Source organism: Colobus angolensis, unplaced genomic scaffold (genome assembly GCF_000951035.1).
Source record: "Colobus angolensis palliatus isolate OR3802 unplaced genomic scaffold, Cang.pa_1.0 Scaffold77, whole genome shotgun sequence".
In the NCBI taxonomy this organism is placed as follows: domain Eukaryota; kingdom Metazoa; phylum Chordata; class Mammalia; order Primates; family Cercopithecidae; genus Colobus; species Colobus angolensis.
In genome coordinates this window covers 248,840-272,429 of record NW_012121487.1, presented here as the reverse complement: position 1 = coordinate 272,429, position 23,590 = coordinate 248,840, and the positions used below count along the sequence as shown (strand labels likewise).

Sequence of the window (23,590 nt, the reverse complement as noted above, 5' to 3'; positions counted from 1 at the left end):
TTTTTGAGACAGAGTCTCATTCTGTCGCCCAGGCTGGAGTGCAGTGGTGCGATCTTGGCTCACTGCAAGCTCCGCCTCCCGGGTTCACACCATTCTCCTGTCTCAGTCTGTGGAGTAGCTGGGACTATAGGCGAACGCCACCACATCCGGCTAATCTTTTGTATTTTCAGTAGAGATGGGGTTTCACCGTGTTAGCCAGGATGGTCTCGATCTCTTGACCTTGTGATCCACCCGCCTTGACCTCCCAAAGTGCTGGGATTACAGACGCGAGCCCCTGCGCCTGGCCTGAACTGTTTTCTTACTTCCTTGGGAAACCGATCTTTGAGAACCACTTCCAGAGTAGCTCAGATAGGGTCCCCAGAGACAGAAAAGGCCAAGTTAGAAGGCGCTGGGACAACTGCTTGTTCTCACTTATGATTCTGCCTTAACTGCACATCTGGGGCTGGCGAGGCAAGGTGGGGCAGGCCCTCAGTGACAAATGGTCTCTTTTCATAGCAATAAAAAGAGAGAAGCCCACCTTCCTAATATGCTGTAGGAAAGGCAGCCAGTAACTATAGGTCAGAGAATCATGATGATGGTAATTAACATTTCTATAGCAGTTCTCAAAGTTCCTTTCATGCACACTGTCATTTCAGCCTCATGGTAACCCTGAGAGGAGCTATCATTAGGCTGTTTTTACCGATGAGGAAACTGAGAGGAAGCAGCATCTGTCATTCGTGGAGCACTCCCTCCAGCTAGGCACTCTGCTAGGCTTATTCAAGTGTCATCTCATTTAATCCTCAGGGCAACTGGGCGAGAGCTATGCTATTAGTTTCTGCATGTCACAGACTGGGAAACAGGCTGAGAGAGGTTAAATAAGGAGTAGCGTCAGGACTTGACCCATGTCTTAGGAAAGGTCCTCATCTCTGTGGACACCAGGATGGCAGTCCAGGCCTTCCTTACCTTTCCCACAGCCATCTCCAAACCCTGGGGCTTTGTGTAAGGTGAAGGGGACCCGGATGAGCAGCATCCAGACTCTCAGTGTCCCTATCCTGAGTCACTGGGGGAAGCAGGCCCCCTTGCTCCTGGTGGATTAGTGCAGTCTGGTTTCTTTTGGGTCTTAGGCTCACAACAATTCCTGGCTTCTCTTGGGGCTCAGGTTCTGGGGCTGTTTTGGCTGGTGGAGACTAGCCTCAGCTGGCTGCCCTGGAGCTGGGCAGGTTCTGAAGGAGGCTGATTTCCTTTCCTTCTGGGCGTTTGACAAACTAACAAACACCACTTTCCCAGATGGTTCCAGCAATCTTCCCTTATCCCCTTTCCTCTCCCCAAATTTCTGTGCAGAGGCACAGAAGAGGAGAGTCTAGAAATAGCTCTGTTCAAAGGTTTGTTGGGCCAGTTCTCTCCCACTTCCTCCTAGAACTGCTGCCGGAGGAGAGCCTCAGGAACACATACCTCACCCTGCATCCTGCCCTACTGTCACTTTGGCGTTTGCTTTTTTGAATTAATCCCTGGCAGCCTGTTAATCCTCCAAGAAAAGAGAGAATGAAGGCAAAGGTGGGCTCTGAGACAAGGGACCGGCTGAAATAGGGCCCCCATGCCCTTGTCTTTAGGTCACTGATGTCCCCACTGACTTGCTGCTCTCATCTGTGAATTGGTCACAATCAGTCACTGATTTGGCAGTCAAAAGAAGTATTAGGTGTAAGTAGTAGGTCCACAGGCCTCTTTGATCTCAGTTCAGATCCTCTTCCTATCTCCCCAGGCTCAGTCCCCAGTTCTGTAGCAAAGGCCTTCCTGGCTCCACACCAGTCCCAGTCATCAAATGCCCCTTCCTACGCCTTCCCTATATTTGGCTCAGATGATGAGAAAGGAAGCTGATCATTTTGACAAGGTTCATTGGTCCCATGGGGCTATGGAATTAGGGTGGGTTCACCCTGTCTCCCGGGGCCCAGGCCCTTTTGGCACAAGCATGTGGAATATCCAGAAGCTCAGGACACTTTATCTTGTTCCTCCCTGCGGTGCAGAACCAGACACTGACTTTCAGGGAAGTGGTGCAGTTTCCAAGGGCATATGATGATAGTGGTGATATTGGGGAGACAGAGCCAGGGAGAATAGGTGCAGGGGAGAGAGAGTCAGTGCTGTAAAAAGTCCTGCCAGATCGGATAGCATCTGCTCTCACCCTTCATGTACCCAGACATTCTGTCCCTACGGGAAGAGAGCTCCTTGCCCTCCAAATATGGTGCATTTCTCAGTGGTCAGCTCCACACCTGCAGCGGGGGAGCTCTGGTTGAGCGGCAAGGTCCTGGGCTCAGCCTGAGTGTGAAGAATTGAGTGTGTGGACACTGGAGGGGGTGTGGGAGGAGGATGGTCCCTCTCCAGGCCTCGGAGGGGTGGTTCATGTGGGATGCATTCGGAACCACTGCAGAAAGGGAGATTCAGGGGAGATGCTGGAGAAGAACTTCCAAACTTCCAGCAAGGCAGAGAGTCCAATCACCCCAAGAAGAGTCTGTGAAAGGAAGGGAAGTTACAGCTCTCCCCTCCACCTACATGGAGGAGGCAGGACCAAGTGACCTGTTGGGGGAGAGGCTGGTTCTCTCCCTCCCCTCCCTGCAGCCCGCCTTGAGGTGATTCAGTGCCTGTTTGTTGAATTGGACTCAGAGGCCTCTGCCCTGACATTGTCCACAGTAACAGCAAGTGATAGAAAGCACTTTCATGTTGGATTCTCAAGGTAGGAATCTTCCAAACCCATTTTGGAGGTAAGGAAATTAAGGCTGTAACAAGATAAAGAATGTAACATACTTGAGGGCAGGTGGCAAGAGGAAGGTAGAACCTAGAGGTTCTTTCCATGACAGTCTGCCAGCCCCAAAGTCCTGTACCTTGACCACTCTGTCCTCCCACCCGACCCCTCAGGCCTCACCTCCCAGAGGGAGCTCCTGCCTTCCCCACAGTCTCAGTCTGAGTCTCTCCCAGGTCTCTCCCAGTGGACAAACCAAGGTGCTGCATCCCAGAGAGGTCTGCCAAGCTGAGAAACGCCAGGGGCTGGTGGATGAGGACATGGGCAAGGAGCCGGGCTGCTGGGCTCTTCCCTGACCACGCACATATTAATAAAGTGCATCGCTCCCTACCATCATCTTCTTTCTCCCAGCTCTGCTTTATTTGTCTTCATAGCATTTATATCAGCAATCTATTTAGCATCTATTTTGTTATTGTCTGTTTTCCCCAAGAGACTGTCATCTCCATGAAGCAGGGACTTTTGTTTTGTTTATGGCTGTACCCTCAGTGCCTCTAAATATTTGTACGGAAAATGAATGCCTGCTAGGCCTGCCACTCACTAGTTATGTGACCCTGGGCAAGTTACCCATCTCTCTCTCTCAATCTCTGTTTTTTTTTTTTTTTGACACAGCGTCTTGCTCTGTTGCCCAGGCTGGAGTGCAGTGGCACGATCTCAACTCACTGCAACCTCTGTCTCCCGGGTTCAAGCAATTCTCCTGCTTCAGCCTCCTGAGTAGCTGGGATTACAGGCGCCTGCCAACATGCTCAGCTAATTTTTGTATTTTTAGTAGAGATGGGGTTTCACCATGTTGGTCAGGCTGGTCTCGAATTCCTGATCTCAGGTATCTGCTTGCCTTGGCCTTTCAAAGTGCTGTTATTACAGGTGTGAGCCACCGCACCCGGCCTCACCCATCTCTTGATTAACATTTATCAAGCCCTTGCCATGTACTGGGCACTATTTATTCTATGAACTTTATATGTATTAGCTTATTTAAGCCCCACACAAACCTATGAGGTAGTTACTATTATCACCCTCCATCACCGACATATGAGTAAAATGAAGCCCTGAGAGCAGAGGTGGCTGCTTAAGGGAGGTGGCTGGGGGCAGAGCTGGGATATCATAGGCAGGAATAATGCTTGATCTAGAGCTGAATTAATTGCTCGTGTACTCTGGCCCCCACTTCTGCTGAGTGACTGTCTCTTGTTCTCTGCACCCTACTCCCATATTTCCTGGCCTATAAAACAGGGCTATTCACAGCTCCTCCTTTCCTTCCCTCCTTTATTGCTCACTCTCCTCCCCAACAGGGCTCAGTCTCCCAGGAGAGGATGGAACAGGCAAGACTTGGGTGCTGGGGGCCGAGGGCGAGGTCAAAGGTGTCACTGGTGCTCTGGCTGCCTACACAGGCAGGAAGGCTTCTTTGCCAGCCTGGGAGTCAGTCTCCTTCCTCTTTTCCCTCTCATGCTCTTCTAGGTTTTGGGTTCTCTTCCTATGAAACAGGGAGGAGTTTCTCAAGCTCCGGTGTGAAGGAAAGAATAGAGAAGTTACGTGAAAGGTGTCTGTTTCTGGTAATATGGTGGTCTGGGCCCACTCCAGCTAAAAACAACAAAAAACACTGCATAGAATTAAATCTTTTCAAAGCATTGAAGAGCCCACAAGGCAGTAAGAAATGAGTAGGTCAAAATCTAAGTCAAAGCAGAATCTGTACTGGGGTCCCCCGTGCCCTGAGGTCATTGGCCAAGCCAAGCCGAACCTGAGCTTTGATCTTGATGGTTTGGGGAGTGAGGAAGACAGAAGTAGAAGCCCAGGGCTCACCCCAGGAGGGGACACAAATGGGTGACCCTTCCATGATGCTGAGACCCCAAAAGGCTACACACTCAAGCTAAAAGACAGAGGAAATCCCATCCTGCCACTCACAAGACTTCAAGGAAGGTTATTTTGGTGCTGAGCAGAGCAGGGGAAGAAGGAAAACAGCCCTTAAGGAGCTCCAGCCTCAGGCCAGCCTTCATGTGACTCTAGCCCGAATTCATTCCCATCACCTGGGAAAGGCCAGAAAACTCAAGCTTAGATTGCTGGAAGTGCCCGTGTGCTTCAAAGACATCCCACCCGATGATTTCCCCCCGGGAAGCAGGCAGTTCACAGCCAAAAGCTGTGATCTGGTCAGGCAAGTTCAGACTTCTCATCTGTAAAGGGGAGGCTTAGCCACGTTTCTCCAAGGTCTCCCCGGAATAGAGATTTGTAGGGGTGCAACCTGAGCGAGGCAGAAGTGTGTCCCCACTTGGTATTCTCTGGCCTCTGCAGAGTGAAGAGATGGGGTTGTGATGTGATGGATAGGCCAGCCTGTCTTCTCCAACTGAACTGGAAGGACTCGGCAGGAAGCTGTCCCCAGTTCCCAACTCTGGGGGAGGGCAGAGGGGAATGAAAGGGGAGTGGTGTCTGAGCCCAGACTGGCCTTTGATGTGTGCGTGGATAGGTGGGCAGGTGGGGCCTGTAATGGGGCTGCTGAGGGATCCCTGAGGGCATCCTCAGTGTTGACCTACTTGAGTCCCCCATAATTGCTTCCTTCCTTTCTTGGGAGGCTACAAATAGTGAGGCCCTGTCTCTAAGCTCCTACAGCTGAAACGCCAGCACCAGCGGTGAGTGCCAGCTGCTTGGGTCCTGCCCTGGGTTGAGTGTCAGGGCAGTTTGGGGGACCCCCAATAGCCAGCCTGACTCCTGACCCAGGGTCTGTCATTGGAAGCAGAGAGATGACCACAGGCGGGCCTGACAGGGGGAGGAAAGTCAGATATAGTGGATGCAGAGGTTTCCTTGCACAGTGAGGGGTTGTTGGGGAAGTTTGGACTAGGGGGTGTGTAGAGCTAAGGTCTGCCTTGGGGTGGGAGCACTGGGCTCAAGGTTCTGGTGTTCCCCTTGGTCAGGCCCCTCACTTGCTCCTTGCCTGCTTGCTTCACCTCTGAGGCTCCTCATTTCTCAGGATCATGGCCCTTTCCTCTCCTGGGAATCCTGGACACCTTGCTCCAATCCTGGGGTGTTTACAATGAATCGAATCCTGGCAGTGCTTGGCACCCCCTACTCACCTTCCCCTATTTTCCTGCCAGCCTCAACCATGCCAGCCATTTGCTCCCAGCAGGGGCCCAGCAGTGGGCAAATCTTCAGGGAGAGTCTTGGCCCTGGCTGTCCTGTGCTGCAGGACTCTCGTCCCATGGGGGAACCAGGAGTGAGTCACTGGGCTAGCATGGAAAAAACTCTTGCCTTCCTGGCTGCTTTCGGGTTTTCCCAGGCTGGAGGCATCATCCCAGAAGGGCGGTGGAAGGGGAGAGTTGAAGTGAGGGGAAGTGAGGGGAATTCCAGGAAGGGCTTCCCCTCCAATAGAACAGGGTACCCCTATATAGCCTTCCTGTTCAAAACCCCCAGGGGTCAGGAGGGTAACCTCAGGGGAGGCGAGTTTCAGATTGGTAAACACCCGAACTGGTCAACTCTCAAGAGACCATCTGGTTCAGGTTCCTGACTAGGCCTGCGAGGTGGGATGAACCCCACCTTACAGATTAGGCCCCGCCCCTGAGACCCAGAGAGACAAATGACTCACCAGGGTTGCACAGCTGGCGAGAGGGAGAGAGGATCCCATGAGTTTTTTCTTTTGGATGCAGCTTCCTTGAGTTCAGGGCAGGAGGCAGGATGAGGGGAGTGGTGATGAGGTGGTGGGGGTGCCTCTCAGACCTGCCCCTCCCTGCTAAGGCCTAGCTTCTCCAAGGGCCTGAGGGCAGAGAAGCACAGGACCAGGTTCTCCTTATGCAAGTTCCTGCGGGAGGGAGGCTTCTAGGGCATCTCAGGGGCTGGGGCAGACTGGGACCGAGCCACCCTTGGGTGTTGGGGATAAGAAGAGGTGGCAGAGAATCTGAGAGTGCTTAAGGAGCCCCGCAGTGGGGTGTGTGGGTGGTGGGGTGGGATGCTGTCTCTTTGAGGAGTTTGCGGTGATGTTGGGGCAATGACACCTCTACACGGGGAAATAACAACAGGACAGCAGGGGGATAAATTAGGAGGGGCTGGTGTGGTCCGGGAGGGCTGCTCAGAGGAGGGGGAGACTGCGGGGTCTGAAGCCTGATGGAGGTTAAGATGGGTCTGGGAACAGTCTCTGAGAAACACAGAGGGTAGAGGTAAGCAGGGGGGTTGGCCTGGAACTCTGCTGTGAGTCACACCCTTGTTCTGTGACAGTGAGGATGGCCAGGCCTCTGGAGCAGGCGGTAGCTGCCATTGTGTGCACCTTCCAGGAATATGCAGGGCGCTGTGGGGACAAATACAAGCTCTGCCAGGCGGAGCTCAAGGAGCTGCTGCAAAAGGAGTTGGCCACCTGGACCCCGGTGAGCAGTTGGAGTGTCTGTCCCCTCCTTGCCCAGCGGGAGGCACTGCCTAGACTCTGCCAAGAGAGACCTGGGGACAAGCATGAGCACAGGACAGCAAGGGGAGGGGGCTGGTTTGTGAGGAGGAAGTGGGAGGGGAGAACTGACATAGCAGAAGCCTCAGCTTCCTCATCGATAAAATGGGATGACAATCATCACACCTGCTGCCTTGCAGGGTTGTTGAGAGGACTGAGCGAGAGCACCATGAAGAATGCCTAACACATAGTAGGCACTCAGTAGCAAATAGTGGGTGCTCGATTAATAATCTGAGAGGGCAGATTTGGGAGGGGATTGCAATGGGTGCATTATCAGAGCAGGGAGGTTGAAATTGGCCCTCGGAAGGGTGTAGTTTGGGGTAGGGTGGGTCCACTTGGGAGAGGAGGGAGGGAGGTGGCGTGTGAGGCTGTTCTGCCCTCCTCATCCTACTCCCCCACTCCTCCCCACCCTTCCCTTGCACAGACTGAGTTTCGGGAGTGTGACTACAACAAATTCATGAGTGTTCTGGACACCAACAAGGACTGCGAGGTGGACTTTGTGGAGTATGTGCGCTCACTTGCCTGCCTCTGTCTCTACTGCCACGAGTACTTCAAGGACTGCCCCTCAGATCCCCCCTGCTCCCAGTAGCCTCTGCTCCAGGGGTGCACCGGCTGTTGGGGGCTGGGCATGTCTCCCACACTCCCTCTTACCCTCTCTCCTGTACCCCTTTCAATCTGGACTTGCCCGGGTCTTCCGTGATCAGTTAACCCATTTTACCTAGGAGGCCCAGAGATGTGAGGGCTCCTTTCCCAGGATGCCCAGCAAGTGAGGGGTAGAGACACTCTGGGCCCCAGCCTGCCTGCTGCACCCCTACGGCCTCCCTTGTGGATGGGAGGAGGCGGGATCTGCTCTGAGGCCCTCGAGGCTCAGCAGAGCGTGCACCAATGAGACCACGAAGGGAAAGGGCCTATTTAACTCCTAATAAAAAACTGGCGTCAGCTTGGTTTTGTTTGATTCTTCTCTGAGGACGCGTCTGCTGAGTTCTTTGCTCCTTTCTGGCCTTTTCCACTGCAGGAAGGCAGCTGAGGGCAGGGGCAGGGGGCTCCCCCAGGGAAGTTGCAGACCCTGCAGAAATGCAGTGGCCTCCAGGGTCCAGCAGGAGGGCGTGGGGCCAACACAGGGACCCCTGTCCTCCATTCCTCTCTCTCTCTCTCTGGGGTCTTTGAGAGAGGACCGCCTGAGTTTCCCCTGGGACTCAGTGCTCATGGTTGGATGATCTGAGGAGGGTGGGGCCGTGGGCACAGTGGGGGTGTTTGTTCCCTGCCCTGGGCTGTGGGAGCCCAGAGAGCAGCACTAATGGGATTAGGGTGTCTGAGGTATTTACTCCCAGCCAGGAAGTTGTGCCCTATGTGGAGGGGGAAGGGGATAACTTGAGGCAGCCCCTATCCCTGAAGCCACAGTCCCCTGAGGGCCTTAACCCCCTACTTCTAACCCTCACTGAGTTTGTAGCCCACCCTGAGAGGTTGGCTCGAATTCTAACTCCCCTATTTCGTGCCATTTCACCTCTAACTCTCCACCCCAACCTGGATTCTTCATTCCTGACACTCATCCCAACTTGAAATGGCCCCTCCTGATACCCTCTCCGAACCTGAGATCTATCCGTGAGCCCCCACATGTCACTGCCACTCCATACTCCATCACTACCTCACCCAGGACCTTTCCCACTGACGTTCCTGAAGTGGTCCCAGAGCTTCATCTGGGTGTGAGCCTGTTCCCCTCCAGATCCCTCAGCCCCGGCCCTGAGCCTTACTTGGCATGGCAGACAGTACTGGGCATGGAGATCCCTGCCCTAGTTGTTGTTTTTGAGTCTTTATTTTTTTTAAGAGACAAGGTCTGCTGTGTCGCCCAGGCTGGAGAGCAGTGGCTTGAGCATAGCCAACTGCAGTCTCGAACTCCTGGGCTCAAACGATCCTCCTGTTTCAGCTTCCTGACTAGCTGCGACTACAGGCTACAGCCACGTTGCCCATCTAATTAAAAACGAATTTTGTTTTTCCTTTTGATAGAGACAGAGGTCTCACTATGTTGCCTAGGCTGGTCTTGAACTCCTGGCCTCAGGCGATCCTCCCATCCCCCTCCCTAGCTTTTGTGTCACCACATTTCCAGGGCAATCTCCCACCTGTCTCCCACCACCCCCTGCATCTTCTTTCCTCGCTCCCTGATGGAACTACTCCCTCCTTGTCCCCCATGCTCCAGGCACAGACTACTTCTTCCTCCACCTCTCTAAAACTCAGGCTGAGCTACGTACACTGGTTGGTGCCTATCGCATCCAGGTCCCTGCTGGTAACCGCTGGGGCTTACCCGTTACCCAAACAAGAGGCTTGGTTGCAAGGCTGGGCTGGTGGAGGGTGCTGTGGCACTTAACACATCAGCCCACAGCAGGAAGGCAGTATCCACTCTCCCCTGTCCCCTGCTATGGGCAGGGCCTGGCTGGGGTATAAATAGGTCAGACCGCTGGGCCGTCCCCATTCTTCCCCTCTCTACAACCCTCTCTCCTCAGCGCTTCTCTCTTGGTTTGGTGAGTTATGTTGGCCTGACTGGCATGCAAGGGGGGTCGGAGGCCAGGGCTGGGGCAGGAGAAGGGGAAGCTGGTGGGGGCCAGATGTGCTAAAGAGATCCAGATGTGAGACTCTGATGTGGAACTCTGGGTAGAGTGTGTGCGTGGGTGTGCATGTGTGTGGGTGTGCATGTGTGTGGGTGTGCATGTGCACATACACACGTGCATGTAAGAGGTGGCTAGATTTGAGCTCTCCAGGTGCTTCTGAGATGTGGGCTTGCACATGCTGTTGCTATAGCATGTGTTGGTATGTATGTGCCCATGGGTATCTGCACTGGCTCATGTTTGCTGGGTTGCACACTCGGGAGCAGGAAGCAAAGGAAAGGCAGAAGGCAACTGTGGGCATTCGTCTGGTGGTGTGCCCCATGAGCCTCTGCCCTGCATGCAGCAGCCCAGCTCAAGAAGGAGCGTGGCCTCTGCACCTTCTCTTCCAACCCTTGCCTCTGCCATCTCACTTTGCCCCTCCCTATGCTGAGCACTAAGCAGCTGGTTTTTTCCGCTGCAGGCCCCTGGGCAGGCCTCCAGCAGCCGCACCCAGTGCTGGGAGGGAGAATAATGGCCAGGGCGGGGCCTTTGTGGCTGAGCCGTGGGAGTGGATAGACTGAGCGAGGGATGGAAAAAATGCTGTTGTTGAGGCGAGGCCTGGGAGGCCCTGGGAGCTTGCTGCCTGAATCTCCAGAGCCTGCGCAGTGGGTTCTGCAAATGTTCACTGCCCAGAGCATGTGTTCCCCACTGTGCACACCCTCCCCGCCAGGTGCTGGGCCCACTGCTCTGAGCTCCCCCAGGGAGGGAGCAGAGTCTCGCCAAGTGCTCCTGGAGGGATGGGAGGGGAGCCTGGCATTCTGAACACATCTCTGAGGGGTGGGGTAAATAAGAGGGTCTCTGTGCCTCCTGCTCCCAGATCCTGACTGCTGTCATGGCGTGTCCTCTGGAGAAGGCCCTGGATGTGATGGTGTCCACCTTCCACAAGTACTCGGGCAAAGAGGGTGACAAGTTCAAGCTCAACAAATCAGAGCTAAAGGAGTTGCTGACCCGGGAGCTGCCCAGCTTCTTGGGGGTGAGTGGGTAGTGCCTGAGTGTGTCCCCACGTGGGGCATTTCCCACAGAGAAGGGCAGCAGTCTTGCTCTAGAGCATTACTTACAGAGGGCATCTATCAGTGGGGTGACTGCCTGGGGTGGAAACACATTGAACACCACCGCTCGCTGACTGGCCCCATATGCTGAAAGAGGGCTGAGAATGAATGTGTCAGACACTGCCAGATGCTTTGCGCAACTTAACTGAAGGGAAGACTAAGCTCAGAGTGCTAAGTAACTTCCCAAAGTGGTCAGTGTACACAACTGCCATCCAGACCAGGACTGTCTGACTCTTGCCATCACACCAACAGTGGACACTGTTTGAGTTTCTATTTGGCTTGTAGATGTGAAGACACAGATGTGGAGATGATCACAGGCCTGCAGACATTCCCCTCAAACAATAACAATGTATATTTGTATCAAACATAATACAGTTTACATATTGCTTTCGTGACTATTACTACCTCATGGGATTATTAGAACAACCTTGGGTGAAAATGTAGTGGTTCCGTCATTTTTCCATTGCACCAGGTACTCAGACTTCCTGATCCAAGGAACACCTTCTCCATCCTAGCTTAGCCTTAAGGGTTGCAGTTCCAAACTGGACCTCCCAAAGGAGCCTCCCTGAACTCTGGTCTGGGAGTAGAAACTGGGTCTTGTCCTGGCTCCCCCCACTGGGCTTCTGTTTTCTATCTGTAGCCTCTTCTCCCTCCAGAAAAGGACAGATGAAGCTGCATTCCAGAAGCTGATGAGCAACTTGGACAGCAACAGGGACAACGAGGTGGACTTCCAAGAGTACTGCGTCTTCCTGTCCTGCATCGCCATGATGTGTAATGAATTCTTTGAAGGCTTCCCAGATAAGCAGCCCAGGAAGAAATGAAAGCTTCTCTGATGTGGTTGGGGGTTCTGCCAGCTGGGGCCTTCCCTGTCGCCAGTGGGCACAGTGCCCCACCCTGGCTCCTTCAGACACGTGCTTGATGCTGAGGAAGTTCAATAAAGATTCTTGGAAGTTTTGAGGCTGACGGTTTGAGAGACTCTGGGGGCATGGGTTGGGGGCTGAGGGATATGTTGTGGGGTGGTCGTGGGGAGAGCTGGGAGTTGAGTTGAAGTTTTATGGAGAGCAAACCAGTGAAATCAGAGGAGGGATGCAAGATGACTAAGAGTGTATGCACAGGCAATAAAGTTCACTCAGTGAGGTCAAAGCTGAGAAGGGGACCCCATAACCACCCCCTTGCCAAGGTTTGGAAGGCCCCAGCTGTGGGATCTCAGCCAGCCCACTTACCCCTCCCACCTCTCTCCAACCTTGCCTCTGACAGGATCTTGAACCGCGGCTGGAATTGAAGGTCACATCTGTTCCTGGCTGGGGTCTGGAATGGAGTTTGGGTGTGCTGGGAGGAAGTCAGAGGGAAAAGAATAAGGCTGAGCTGCAGGGAGGAAGTACTTAGGTGACAGTGGGATGAGGAGGAGGGCTGGCACTTAGTGCTGACATTTACAGTCCAGGCTCTGTCCTGCCACCCGCTTCCAGATCCCTGGCTTCAAACCACAGGGATGGATTAATCCTTTCCTATCTGTGGTAGGATCAGGGAGGGCAATGTGGAGGGAGATCTGGCTGTTTGCAGTAGCATGAGAATATAGGCATTCTCGAATCCACCGTCTCTGCCTCAAAGGTCCCTGGATGAGATCTGTTATCAGTCGGGAATCAAGCTCCTTCAGGGAAGGACAGGGGACTCAGAAGAGATGAGTGGGGGTCAGTGGCTGGGGTGGGAGTGAGGCAAAGGGTGGGAAGGTGACCATAGTTTGGAGACAAAATTCCACATATGTGGAATTTTGATCTGATAAATGAAATTGAGATTATTTCCCCTCCACCCCAGAAAATATGAGGCATGATATTGCTTCCCCTTAAGTAGGTTCAAGGCCAGTGGTTCAAGGGTGCAGTGGCGGGCTGAGGTTAGACTTCAAGGCCCTGCCTGGGTGACACGGGGATCTTTAAGGAAGAAGTGCGTGGAGATCAGGTGCAGAGGCGGGAGGGCTTGGTCCCACTGACCTCCTATTGCGGGTCCTCTTTCCTCTCATCACACGGGGCTTTTCTCTCAGGTTTCAGAGGAGTGGGGCAGGTGACTCAGATGTTCCCTCAGGGTTTGACTACAGAGACTTGGGAGGAATTTCAGTTCAGGAGAAAGTCTGCTGCCTTCCCCTGCCCTCTCCATCCACCCTCCCTGGGAGCACCCTCCCTGGGGCCTCCGCCTGCATCACGCTCTCCTTCAGAGATGCCTGCTGCATAGCAACCAATCCCTGTTGCCTCTCCAACCTTGCCAGTGGGCGTGGGGTGGAGTGGGGAGCAGTGGGGAGGCCTCCCAGGCTGAGGTGGGACCGTAGTAGTGATAGGAACTACACCCTGAGCCCAGGTCTGTTCTTGGACTGGTGGTAGAAGTACGTTGTTCTACTGTGGTAGAACGATGTCTGAGTGTCTTCTGGGATACAGGGAACTTCCCTGGCCCCTACTCCCTCCTTGACTGCAACCTGAGCCCAAACCACCCTCCCCAATCCACAACCTCTACCCCAGTGCTGGGCCTTAGACCTTCGCTGGGTGCCTTCCTTATTCCTGACTCTCAGTCCTCCATGCCAAGAGTCTCCGACAAGCCTTTCCTGTGAAGAGCAGTGAGGCCTAGAAGAAATTGTTCATTTAAAAGCCCTTTAAAAACCTTTGGGTCCATATTAGCTCATGACCTTGACCATATCCTTCGCAGAAAATATCTTCCTCCACTGATCCCTATCTCAAGGGCTGTCTTCTCTGCTTCTGGAGTGGGTGGCAGGATGGGTGGGAGGGTCCCGATGTGGAGAGCTTCCTAGGACACGGGGAGATGGTGCCCTGTGTTTGGCCCACACCTCCCAAGTTTTCTTTCCAGGACAATCTGGTTTCCTTCTTCAGCTTATTGTTCCATCAGATTTCAGATTGTGAGTTCTGATTTTTGGTCAGAAGAATAAAGTTTCTGGGATTGGGGACGTGTGTGCTGTGGGAACTCAGTGTGTCCCCAGCCCTTGTTTGTAAACAAGGAAGGTGAGATTGGCAGAAGGGGTTTCTTCCCAGCTCCATCCCGGGAGGCTCTGACGTGAGCATCCCCAAGTCCCCAGCCCCTTCCCATGGGCCCTTTCTCTACCCTGTTTCCTGGGGACAGAGAGCAGGGGAATAAAGGCAGAAAGCAGTGAGAAGGAGGCTGTGTCTGCTGCCTGGATTCTCTGGGCTCAGTCCCATAGTGGTAAGTCCTTCCTTCCTATGTCCCTGTTTGTCTGCTATCTGGTGGATCACACTGGATGGTGAGGATGATGAGTGGTGGTGACCTCCACCAAGGAGGCCTGGCCCCACAAGTGGGCATGCACTCAGGGAGGAAAGGGCAGAGCCTTTGGAATTTCTTGAGAAATGGCTCTGGGGTGGAGGTGGGGGTCCGGACTAGCCAGGATGCTCCTGCAGGTGTACAGAGGCCCTTGCCTTCAACTGTGGCCCCAGCTGAGTCTCCCTGAGGTGGGAGAGGCTGAGGTTTTGGGTGGTGAGAGAGGAATGATGGGTCTGGTTTAAGAATGGCAGGGAGGCCTTTGGGCTGGAGGTGAGGACAGGATTAACTTGCAGTCCTCAAGTTCCGTGGGTGTTGCCTCCTTCCTCCCTGAGGGGCAAGTGGCTTTTAGTCTGAGTCACTTGAGCTCCATCCGTCTCTTCCCTTGGCTGGGGGTGGCTGTGCCATTGGAATCCAGGCCTTTATTCAAGCGCAGCCACTGGATCCAGGTTTTGGAATGATCCTGGAGATTTCAAGAGGCCCCCTGCTCTCCCTGCCTCCTGGCCTGTCTGTGTGTGCACTGCTCTGGGCCAGAGTCTGGAGACCAGTTGGGCCAGCTCAGCCACCTCCCTGCTGCTCCTTGTTGAGACCTCATCTCCTAGTTCCAGCCCAGCCCCCTCTCAGCCCTGGACTCTCTCTTTGCCCTGTCCCCCACTTTAATAATGGGACACTCCTCGATATCAGGTGATTCAGGCACTGGGGGAAAGGCTGGTGACTAAGGTGGGAACTGCCTGTGGAAAACCAGTTTCTAGGCTACAAGGGGCAGACAGAAAATCGTGACCCTTGATCTGCTCCACCATCTGCCACCAGGCTTTTTGAGGAGGTCGTCTTGTCATCTTTCTGCCCCAGGCCTCCTTTTCAACAACTCCCAAGCAGGAGAGTCTGCGGTCTCCTTTGGGGGCTGGCCATTCTCCTTGTACCAGCTGCTCCAGGGTTTGCTGTGGGTCTCATTGTAACCTGTGCTGATACAGATGCGTGCTCTTGTTAGTGGATTTCGGTCTCATCTTGGGTTCCAGTCTCTTGTCTTTGAGGGAGGGGCCTCAGAGGTAGGTGAGTGCTGCTGGTGGTGACTTCTTGAGGAATGGGATCTTCCTCGCTCCCTCTGCAGAGCTGCACACTGTGATGGAGACCCCACTGGAGAAGGCCCTGACCACTATGGTGACCACGTTTCACAAATATTCAGGGAGAGAGGGTAGCAAACTGACCCTGAGTAGGAAGGAACTCAAGGAGCTGATCAAGAAAGAGCTGTGTCTTGGGGAGGTAGGTGATTGTTCCCTCATCCTCCACCCCAAAGTCTGAGTACTCCCTCTGGGGGACACATACCTACTCCTAGGATCCTCCAGCCTAAGCCAGGGGCAGGGTGGCCAAAGGCTACAGACGGAGACAAAGAAGATGGTGGGGATTTGGGGCCAGCAAAACTCTAGCCCTCTGTGAAGGAGGATGCGTCAGGGTCTCACTGAGAAGGAGGAAGGGCTGAGTCTGGAGGGTTTAGAGAAGGAGATTGAGCCTTCGATGGTGCGGCTAGGCTTTCGCAGCAGTGGCAGAACCTGTGCTAGGGGTCGTGGGTGGTGAAGGGATGCAGGGTGTCCAGGTCCAGCTGTGTACAACCCAAGGGTAGGGACCCTGCCTGATTCTCCTCTGTGTGCACAGCATGGCCAGGGCTCTCCAATGGTGCTGGCTCTCCAACTGAAACTATGCTTACAAGTTATGCTATGTTAACTTGTAAATATAGGGTAGCCAGGAGACAGAACTGGTTCTCATCAGATGGAGGTGGTGGGAGGGAGGTGACTGACAGAGGGGAAGGCCCACAATATCCCTGAGGATAAATATATATATATATATATAAATAAAAAAATATATAAATATATATATATTACAGGCACGCACCATCACGCCTGGCTAATTTTTGTATTTTTAGTAGAGATGGGGTTTCACCATATTGGTCAGGCTGGTCTTGAACATCTGACTTCATGATCCATCTGCCTCGGCCTCCCAAAGTGTTGGGATTACAGGCGTGAGCCACTGCGCCTGGCCAAGGATAAATAAGACTGTCACCCGGGTTAGAGTGCAGTGGTGTGCTCATGGCTCACTGTAGCCTTGAACTTTCATGCTCAAGCGATTCTCTCACCTCAGCCTCCTGAGAAGCTAGGACTACAAGCGAGTACCACCGCGATTAGATAATTTTTAAAATTTTTTGTAGAGATGGGGTCTCACTATTTTACCCAGGCTGTTCTTGAACTCCTGGTCTCAAATAATCCTATCGCCTCATCCTCCCAAAGTGCTGAAATTACAGGCATGAGCCACTGTGCCTAGTCTTATTATTTTTACAGTTAAAAAAAATCAATGCTCAATGCATCAAATAACTTGCCTAAGGGAGCTGAACTGGAGTTCTGGGCCAGGCCGGTGAATCATCCTCCCTGTTTCCTTTAAAATTTGGCCTGAGTGCCTCTCCATCTATCACACCTTGAGCCCTGGTAGGCCCTCCCAGAAAGAAGGTCCACAGTGTGCCACATGGGCAGGGGACCAAAGCAGGTGTGGGCGTCCCCAGTCCTGATCTCTGGCTTCCGCCATGTTCCCTGCATCCTGGAGTTAATGAGGGCAAAGGGAGGGGCCACGGGTACAGTGGGGGTTAATTACAGAAGGAGAAACGCCCAGGGGAGGGCCTGGCAATAACAGGAGCCCAGGATGGGGACTAGGATCATATCACAGACAAGCAGTTTCTGCCTCCATAAGTCCCAGTGTCTCCTGTGAAAACTTGCAGCTGATGGCAATGATGAGGAGACATCAGGATCTGCTTGTCTATATTTTCTTCCTGTTCCACCCAAAGGACCCTGACTCCATCGTCGTAGTGGAGCCAGGCTGGGACATCAAAGGACCAGACAAGAGTGTACAACTGGGCTCCAGGCAGGCCTCTTGCGCAGCTCTCCTAGCAGCAGAGGGATGCAGGGGCTTCACAGCCCCGGTGCGCTGCTCTCATTGAGAGACATTTTGTCTGGGCTTATTCTCACCTAGTCCTTAGAACGGGGAGAGAGTCACTCAGAGACTTGGATAACGCTCAGTGCCACATAATCGGCAAGGTTTTTTTTTTTTTGAGAAGGAGTTTCATTCTTGTTGTCCAGGCTGGAGTGCAATGCGCATGATCTTGCTCAATGCAACCTCCGTCTCTCAAGTTCAAGTGATTCTCCTGCCTCAGCCTTCCAAGTAGCTGGGATTACAGGGATGCACAACCATGCCCTGCTAATTCTGTATTTTCAGTAGAGATGGGGTTTCACCATGTTGGTCAGGCTGGTCTCGAACTCCTGATGTCAGGTGATCTACCCGCCTTGGCCTCCCAAAGTGCTAGGATTACAAGTGTGAGCCACCGCGCCTGACCCAACAAGCTGTTTTTATCAGGTGTTGGTATAAAACCCAGATGATTGTTTATTTGGCTGGGGGACGGCGTTGCAGGGAAGGCAGGATAGGCTACCGTTCCTGCTGTCATTTATTTCCATTCAGGAGTCAGGTCCCTGACCCCCTACCTCGTGCCAGGCCCTTGCCTAGGTGTGGGCAGTGGGCAGACTCTGGCGGTCGAGATGCTGACAGTGTCACTGACTCAGCTGGGGCTCACACTGAGATTTCAGGGTGGGTATGACACTATGCAGTGGTGTGAGGGCAGGGCTGGGAGTGGGGTCTGAGTTGTCCCTCCACCTGGGTCTGTGAAGATGAAGGACAACAGCATCGATGACTTGATGAAGAGCCTGGACAAGAATAGTGACCAGGAGATCGACTTCAAGGAGTACTCGATGTTCCTGACCATGCTGTGCATGGCCTACAATGACTTCTTCCTAGAGAACAAGAAGTGACCCGGGCTGCCCTCCGCCCTTACCCTCCACCCCTTGCTGCTGACTTCGGCTGCTCGTCTCAGGGACCCTCTTTGGCCCCCTGCACTCCTCTCCGTCCCAGATGGACCCTTCCATGGGAAGAAATAAAATTTCCATCGCAGGTGCTGGGAGTCTGGTTTTGAAGCTGTCTTGTCTACCTTGGCTGGGGAGAGGGGAGCACAGGAGGGGTCTCTCCTTGAGTGGGTTGAGACAGTCTCTGCCTCTGGGGTTTAGGGTCCTGGGCTTCCACTGCATTCTTCTCCTTCTTTTGTATGGATGTCTCATTGGTCTTGTCATGGCTTAGTTTTGCCTGCCTGGAAAACGGGGAAGTCAGGCCAGGTGGGAACTCTGCAAAGATGCAGAGGAAGCTAAGAGGGAAAGTTGCTTTGAGAGGAGGACACTGGGAGGGGTTGGGAGTGGCAGGCAGGCCTGACTTGTTCACCGGAGGCCACCTTGGCAGCACCTTTAGGAAGGGCAAGCCTGGCCTCCACACCAGCCCCCTCCCTCTTCTCCATTTCCCCTTCAACAGCACCCCTCTCATCATCTCTGGGGGCCAATGCTTTCTTCTTTCCCTACCTCCTCCATCAAAATCTTTTACAGGGGAGGGTCTGAAATAACGAATGGTGCTTACAGGGCTGGGTTCCCGCGTGCATGCACATGAACACGAAAGGTGCTGTAGTGAATGGAATTTGAGGCAGTGAGGGGAAGGTGTGGAGATGTCCTAGGAACTTGTTGCTGGTGGGGCATGGGTGCTATAGATATCCTTTAGACCACAGGCTACTCCTCCTATCGCCTCTGGGGTGACCCTGAGTATCCTCTGCGCGACACCGGCATCCTGTGAGGCGCCCTCCTTGCCCACATTGACGCTGCGCTGGCTCGAGGGTCACATTCACGGTCTGGCAGAGGGAGCAGGGGTGACCGCCGCCGTCCGCCTCCTGCTCCCCTTGCCGAGTCACGTGTCACGAAGAGCAAACTGAGCAAAGTGAGCTGCGCAGATGAGGGAAGAGTCGTCGTCACCGGGCGTGCAGTAGGATCTGCTGGGCTCCCCTATCCCGTCCTAACCCGGAACAGCCCCGGGCGGGAGGCGTGGAAAGTCGAGGGGAGAAACCGCGAATGTGCGTTGTGTAAGCCAAGGCGCAGGGTGGGGCGCGGGCGGGACTTGGGCGGGTGGGGTGGGCTTGGCCGATCCGGCCTCCGGGGCATCGACCGCTATAAGGCCAGCCGGACTGCGACACAGCCCAACCCCTGGACCGCTCCCGTCGCACTTGGCCGCCTCCCTACCGGTGAGTTCTCGCCAGGAGCCCTGGGTACTTCCCAGGGCCAGCCGTCCTCCCCTGGGGGTCCAGCCATCCCCAGCCCCGTCCAGCTGCTGGATCCCGACTGGGGCCGTCTGTGGCGCTCCCCCGCTGGGGGGATAGTCAGGAGCAGCAGTGCTGTGCCAGGCAGGCCTTGGGCTAAGGGATCCCAATGGGGTGTGCTCTTTTGGGGTGCGGAAGGGAGTGCCCTGGGTGTGTCATTGCCACCACGTGTGGCCCTGTGAGGCTGTGCTTAAGCTGCCTGTGCAGCCTCTATCCCCTTCCCCTGCCCAGCCATACTCCCTAACTTCTGGATCCCCTGAAGGACAGTTCTCAGCTGTGCCCAAAACTACTGTTCCTATACGCTTCTTAGAATCCTTAAGCCACCTCTCCTGCCTCGGCCCTAGTCTTCTCTCTCCTTCCCCTTCAAGTCCTGGGCTGTCTCCTGATGCCATTGTGTGTGGCCGGTGACTGGGTGGTTCCAAAGGGGTCGGGGCTAGTGCAGGCAGCATTATTGGGGGGTGTGGGTGAGAAGTCCTTGCTCCCATGGCACTGACAAGGCCCTCTGCTGCCAGCTCCAAGTCCAGCCCTCAGCCATGGCATGCCCCCTGGATCAGGCCATCGGCCTCCTTGTGGCCATCTTCCACAAGTACTCCGGCAGGGAGGGTGACAAGCACACCCTGAGCAAGAAGGAGCTGAAGGAGCTGATCCAGAAGGAGCTCACCATTGGCTCGGTGAGTGGCCTCCTCTGCAGGACCCCTTTTCCCACCCTTGTCCTTTGGAAGCAGGATTAGGGGAGGGAGAGGTGCCAGGTGCATCTGACTCACATTTACCCACATTCTGAGGCCCTGGTCCACATGTCTTACTGAGCTGTAGACCCACTCTCCCAGCGGGTAGGGGATGCTCCCAGCCTGATATCCATCGCTCCAAATGAGGACCAGTAACTGAGGAGTAGCTGAGGAGAAGTAATGCCAAAGTGAAACTCAGGGTGGACATAGGTCCTTGGTGATGAGGGAGCACAGATTCACTTGCAGAGATGGCTGCCTGGGAGGGGGAAGGGGAAGAATCCAAGATTGTCATCACCACTGAGTCTGGATTTCACATTCTAACATGTTAGAAGCTGCAGGATGCTGAAATTGCAAGGCTGATGGAAGACTTGGACCGGAACAAGGACCAGGAGGTGAACTTCCAGGAGTATGTCACCTTCCTGGGGGCCTTGGCTTTGATCTACAATGAAGCCCTCAAGGGCTGAAAATAAATAGGGAAGATGGAGTCACCCTCTGGGGGTCCTCTCTGAGTCACATCCAGTGGTGGGTAATTGTACAATAAATTTTTTTTTGGTCAAATTTACCCTTGTGTCCTGGTTTCCGAATTATTTCTGTTCCTCCTTGACTTAGTGGGGCACCAGCCATCGGAAGATTTGCTCATAGTCAACCTCTGAAAATGACTCATTGACTCGCCAGGCCAGGGGACCCACCCTGACAAGGCTCCTTCTAGCACATAAGGTGCCTTTATGTGAATGAGGAGAGATGCCCCTCTTGGCAATGCCATCCTAAGGAAAGGCTCAAGTGGTTTCCAGTAGAGAGTGTCCTGGGATGAGCTTGGAGATGGAAATGGTCCCTGGGCTGGGATGTGATGGGGTTTGGGGGCTGGAAGTGGGGCAGAGATAGTCCCAGAGGCTCCCAGATGTGTTTTGCTCTGGGTGTGGCAAGAAGGGCCCTGGGGTGGGGCAAGTTCCCTTTCTCACCACAGTGCAGGGGGCAGATAGGACACATCCGAGATGCCTGAGGCTTGGCTGGGGGAGTGTCCTAGACCAGTGAGGACGCTGTGTGACTGAGTCTACTGCGGCTGCGCAGGTCCCAGGTAGAGCCGGGGAGGCACGCTCTAGGAGTGTGTCCCTGCATTCAGGGATGAGGGCCTTTTTGTTGGAATGGTGGACTGAGGAGCTGGCAGCTGCACCAACACGTGAACCAGGGGGTGCTCAGTAATGGGGCGGGGTGTCTCTGCAGCCTCAGCATAATGACTCATTCGGCACTTCCACGGGATCCCAGCCTGGATCTCAGCCCCATCAGAGAAGATGACTAATTGAATTATTGTCCATCGTCTGCATTAGTGTTTTCAGGCAGGAGGGAAGAGGATAAAGAGGGTAAATGCTGTTTCCGGGTGATGCCACATCATTCAGCCTCTCTAGGCCTAGTCCGAGCTGGGCGAGTTCACCTCTAGCTCCTGGGGAAGAGATCTTGACTTTAGATAGAGACCACATCCTTCCGTCCCTCTCACCTCCCCCACTACCCTTGGGGGTCCAACTTTGTGGAATTAAGTTGTCTTCTGTCTTCACCGGGTGGGGATTGGTAAACAGCTGGGAGCCGCACCTTCTTGGAGCCCCTTCTTCTCTATTGCCTCCCCTGCCCTGCAGGGAGAAGTCGCGCTGTTGGCTGCAAGAGACCGGGGGCCGAATTCCCTCACTGCACAGCCGTGCCCAAGCCTTGGCTCTATTCAGCTTCCTCTGGAAAAGTACGCACTCCCCAACCCCTCCCGCGCCCCGCTAGGTTCCCGCCCTACGCCCCTTTCCTCCCCCTTTCTTGCAGTTCCTCGCCGCCAGTCTTCCAGTGGCGGACAACTTGGGGCTCGGAGCTAGCGCCCTCCTGTGAGAAGAGAGCAGCGGGCAGCGGGGACAGTCGGGTTGGTTTTCTTGAGCCTCTGGCGGGGGCCTGCCGTGGGTCTGTGGTCTGGCAGTCAGGGAGTCCTTAGGAAGAGGAAGACAGAATAGGGCGCCCCGGGAACGTCAGGGTAGGTGATCTTTGGCTCCCGGCAATCAGCCCTAGAATTAAGCAACTCAGCTTCACAATCGACAAACCTACCACAAGTAAGTCCATGAGGGAAAGGCGGTCCCTTTGTAAAGACAAATGGAATCTGAACCTGAACCCTGCGCCTCCTCTCCCCCACCTGCAACTCTTCTGCAAGGCTAGAAGACCTTCCTACAAATAAATGCTGCCTGCGGAGAGGGAAGAGGAAGCCCGCTGCTGCGGGGAGTGGGTGCTCAGGCAAGGCAGTCCGCCGGGCGTTCCTGGGGAGCTCTGGTGGGTGGGCAGGCCACCGGTGCAGGGGAATCAACACAGGTGCACGGTCCACCTGCTAAGTAAACAGGTGTGTCCTTTGGTTTCTGCTTCTCCACGGTGGTGGAGGGGAACGGGAACATGGATTTCAAGAATAAGACAAAAAACAAAACAAACAGCAAATCTTTAGGGGTATAATTTTTAAGTTTTTTTTTTTTTTGGCAGGGGAGGGGAGGGAAGCAGTATTTACAAGGGAATATGGTAGGTGCAGCAGTCAAATGGTGGAATTGGGTGTGGAGAGGTGCACAGACTGGACATTTTATTGCTCCAACCAATTTAAAGTTGGAATTGAATCCTTTCAGCTCACTGTTGAGTACGGTGTGGACTTATAGGATGGGGAAAAGTTAGGATGTGAGCTGAGGGCTTCATGAGAGGTCATTTTGCTTTTCTGAAGGTGGAGCAGTGGGAGTGGCCCTACATCTCTCCACTTCCTTCCGTTGAGGTCAGCCCATTACTGACATTAATCCTACAATCTAACCATCCTAACTCCGGTGAAGCTGCAACAGCAGCACCACAGGCTATCTTTGTAAGCTGGGGCGGGCCCCAGGTAAGGGGGTTTAGGACTGAGTTACAGGAAGTGGCTCTCTGTTTTTTGCCAAGCAAATGGGAAATTGTCAAGAATAATGCCACTACCTTTGTATAAGACCACATTTGTATAGCAACTTGTTTTCATGAGGTGCCTATCATAGCCATTGCCTCTGGTTATCTTCAGAAGATTTATGTGTAGTATGTATTATTTTATTTTAATTTTTTAGAGACTGTTTCTCCCTGTTGCCCAGGATAGAGTGCAGTGACACTATCGTAGCTCACTGCAGCCTCCAACTCCTGGGCTCCAGTGATCCTCTCACCTCAGCCTCCCGAGTTGCTAGGACTACAGGTGTGCACCAACATGTCTGGCTAATTTATTTTTTGTAGAGATGAAGTCTTGCTGTTTTGCTCAAGCTGGGCTTGAATTCCTGACCTCAAGTGATCCTCCCCACTTGGCCTCCCAAAGTGCTGGGATTAAGGTGTGAGCCATGTGAGCCGCTGTGCTCAGCTTGTATAGTATATATTATTAACCCCACTGGACAAGTGAGAAGAGTGAGCTACAGGGAAGCCATTGCCTCTACCCAGGTCAGACTGTACGTTAAGAGGGAACGGTGAGCAGAGCTGAGTTCTCCTGATTCCAGGCCAGCTCGTTAGT

The 23,590-nt window shown here is 53.9% G+C and overlaps 3 protein-coding genes across 17 annotated transcripts in view; all 3 read left to right on the top strand.

Annotated features, from left to right (window-relative positions):
* The window catches only part of LOC105501970 (protein S100-A4), a 13,667-nt gene extending 1,844 nt beyond the window's left edge, over positions 1–11,823 (top strand). Inside the window, exons 1-5 of one of the 7 annotated variants that reach the window (XM_011928122.1) lie at positions 6,659–7,028; positions 8,354–8,356; positions 9,544–9,694; positions 10,635–10,790; positions 11,523–11,823. In XM_011928122.1, coding sequence (XP_011783512.1) covers positions 6,964–7,028; positions 8,354–8,356; positions 9,544–9,694; positions 10,635–10,790; positions 11,523–11,687 — 540 coding nt within the window. In that variant the 5' untranslated portion in view covers positions 6,659–6,963 and the 3' untranslated portion in view covers positions 11,688–11,823. Of the gene's footprint in view, positions 1–4,543; positions 4,549–5,310; positions 5,383–6,189; positions 6,268–6,658; positions 7,105–7,602; positions 8,119–8,353; positions 8,357–9,543; positions 9,699–9,931; positions 9,981–10,387; positions 10,488–10,634; positions 10,791–11,522 lie in introns of those variants that run through there. The other 6 variants (XM_011928123.1, XM_011928129.1, XM_011928126.1 and 3 more) reach the window with 6 other exon arrangements.
* A 2,213-nt stretch (positions 11,824–14,036) lies between these two features.
* On the top strand, positions 14,037–18,127 carry S100A5 (S100 calcium binding protein A5). 2 transcript variants are annotated; one of them, XM_011928120.1, is made up of 3 exons: positions 14,037–14,064; positions 15,245–15,396; positions 17,838–18,127. In XM_011928120.1, exons 2-3 carry the CDS (start codon positions 15,259–15,261, stop codon positions 17,976–17,978), a joined length of 279 nt encoding a protein of 92 aa, XP_011783510.1. In that variant the 5' UTR covers positions 14,037–14,064; positions 15,245–15,258; the 3' UTR covers positions 17,979–18,127. The 2 variants fall into 2 exon arrangements, with proteins under 2 accessions (XP_011783510.1, XP_011783509.1); XM_011928119.1 differs by lacking the exon at positions 14,037–14,064 and adding an exon at positions 14,753–14,820.
* Positions 18,128–18,966: 839 nt separating this feature from the next.
* S100A6 (S100 calcium binding protein A6) lies at positions 18,967–20,896 on the top strand. 8 transcript variants are annotated; one of them, XR_001000262.1, is made up of 4 exons: positions 18,972–19,279; positions 19,867–20,025; positions 20,409–20,601; positions 20,689–20,896. XR_001000262.1 is itself a non-coding variant. In XM_011928114.1 (4 exons), the coding sequence occupies exons 3-4, from the start codon at positions 19,888–19,890 to the stop codon at positions 20,541–20,543; spliced, it is 273 nt and encodes a 90-aa protein (XP_011783504.1). In that variant the 5' UTR covers positions 18,981–19,120; positions 19,295–19,438; positions 19,867–19,887; the 3' UTR covers positions 20,544–20,641. The 8 variants fall into 8 exon arrangements, 7 of the variants coding, with proteins under 7 accessions (XP_011783501.1, XP_011783506.1, XP_011783504.1 ...); XM_011928114.1 differs by lacking the exon at positions 20,689–20,896 and adding an exon at positions 19,295–19,438 and having other exon boundaries at positions 18,981–19,120; positions 20,409–20,641; XM_011928115.1 differs by lacking the exon at positions 20,689–20,896 and adding an exon at positions 19,315–19,438 and having other exon boundaries at positions 19,033–19,111; positions 20,409–20,641.
* The last annotated feature ends 2,694 nt before the right edge of the window (positions 20,897–23,590 follow it).

What these genes read in the sequence shown, in the direction of transcription:
- S100A5 (XM_011928119.1), top strand. Translation starts at nt 14,799, where the DNA reads ATGGGACACTCCTCGATATCAG. An exon ending in GGGACACTCCTCGATATCAG is followed by an intron (nt 14,821 to 15,244) that starts GTGATTCAGGCA and finishes CTCCCTCTGCAG; the next exon opens with AGCTGCACACTGTGATGGAG. An exon ending in AAGAGCTGTGTCTTGGGGAG is followed by an intron (nt 15,397 to 17,837) that starts GTAGGTGATTGT and finishes GGGTCTGTGAAG; the next exon opens with ATGAAGGACAACAGCATCGA.
- S100A6 (XM_011928111.1), top strand. Translation starts at nt 19,888, where the DNA reads ATGGCATGCCCCCTGGATCAGGCCATCGGCCTCCTTGTGGCCATCTTC. An exon ending in AGGAGCTCACCATTGGCTCG is followed by an intron (nt 20,026 to 20,408) that starts GTGAGTGGCCTC and finishes CTAACATGTTAG; the next exon opens with AAGCTGCAGGATGCTGAAAT.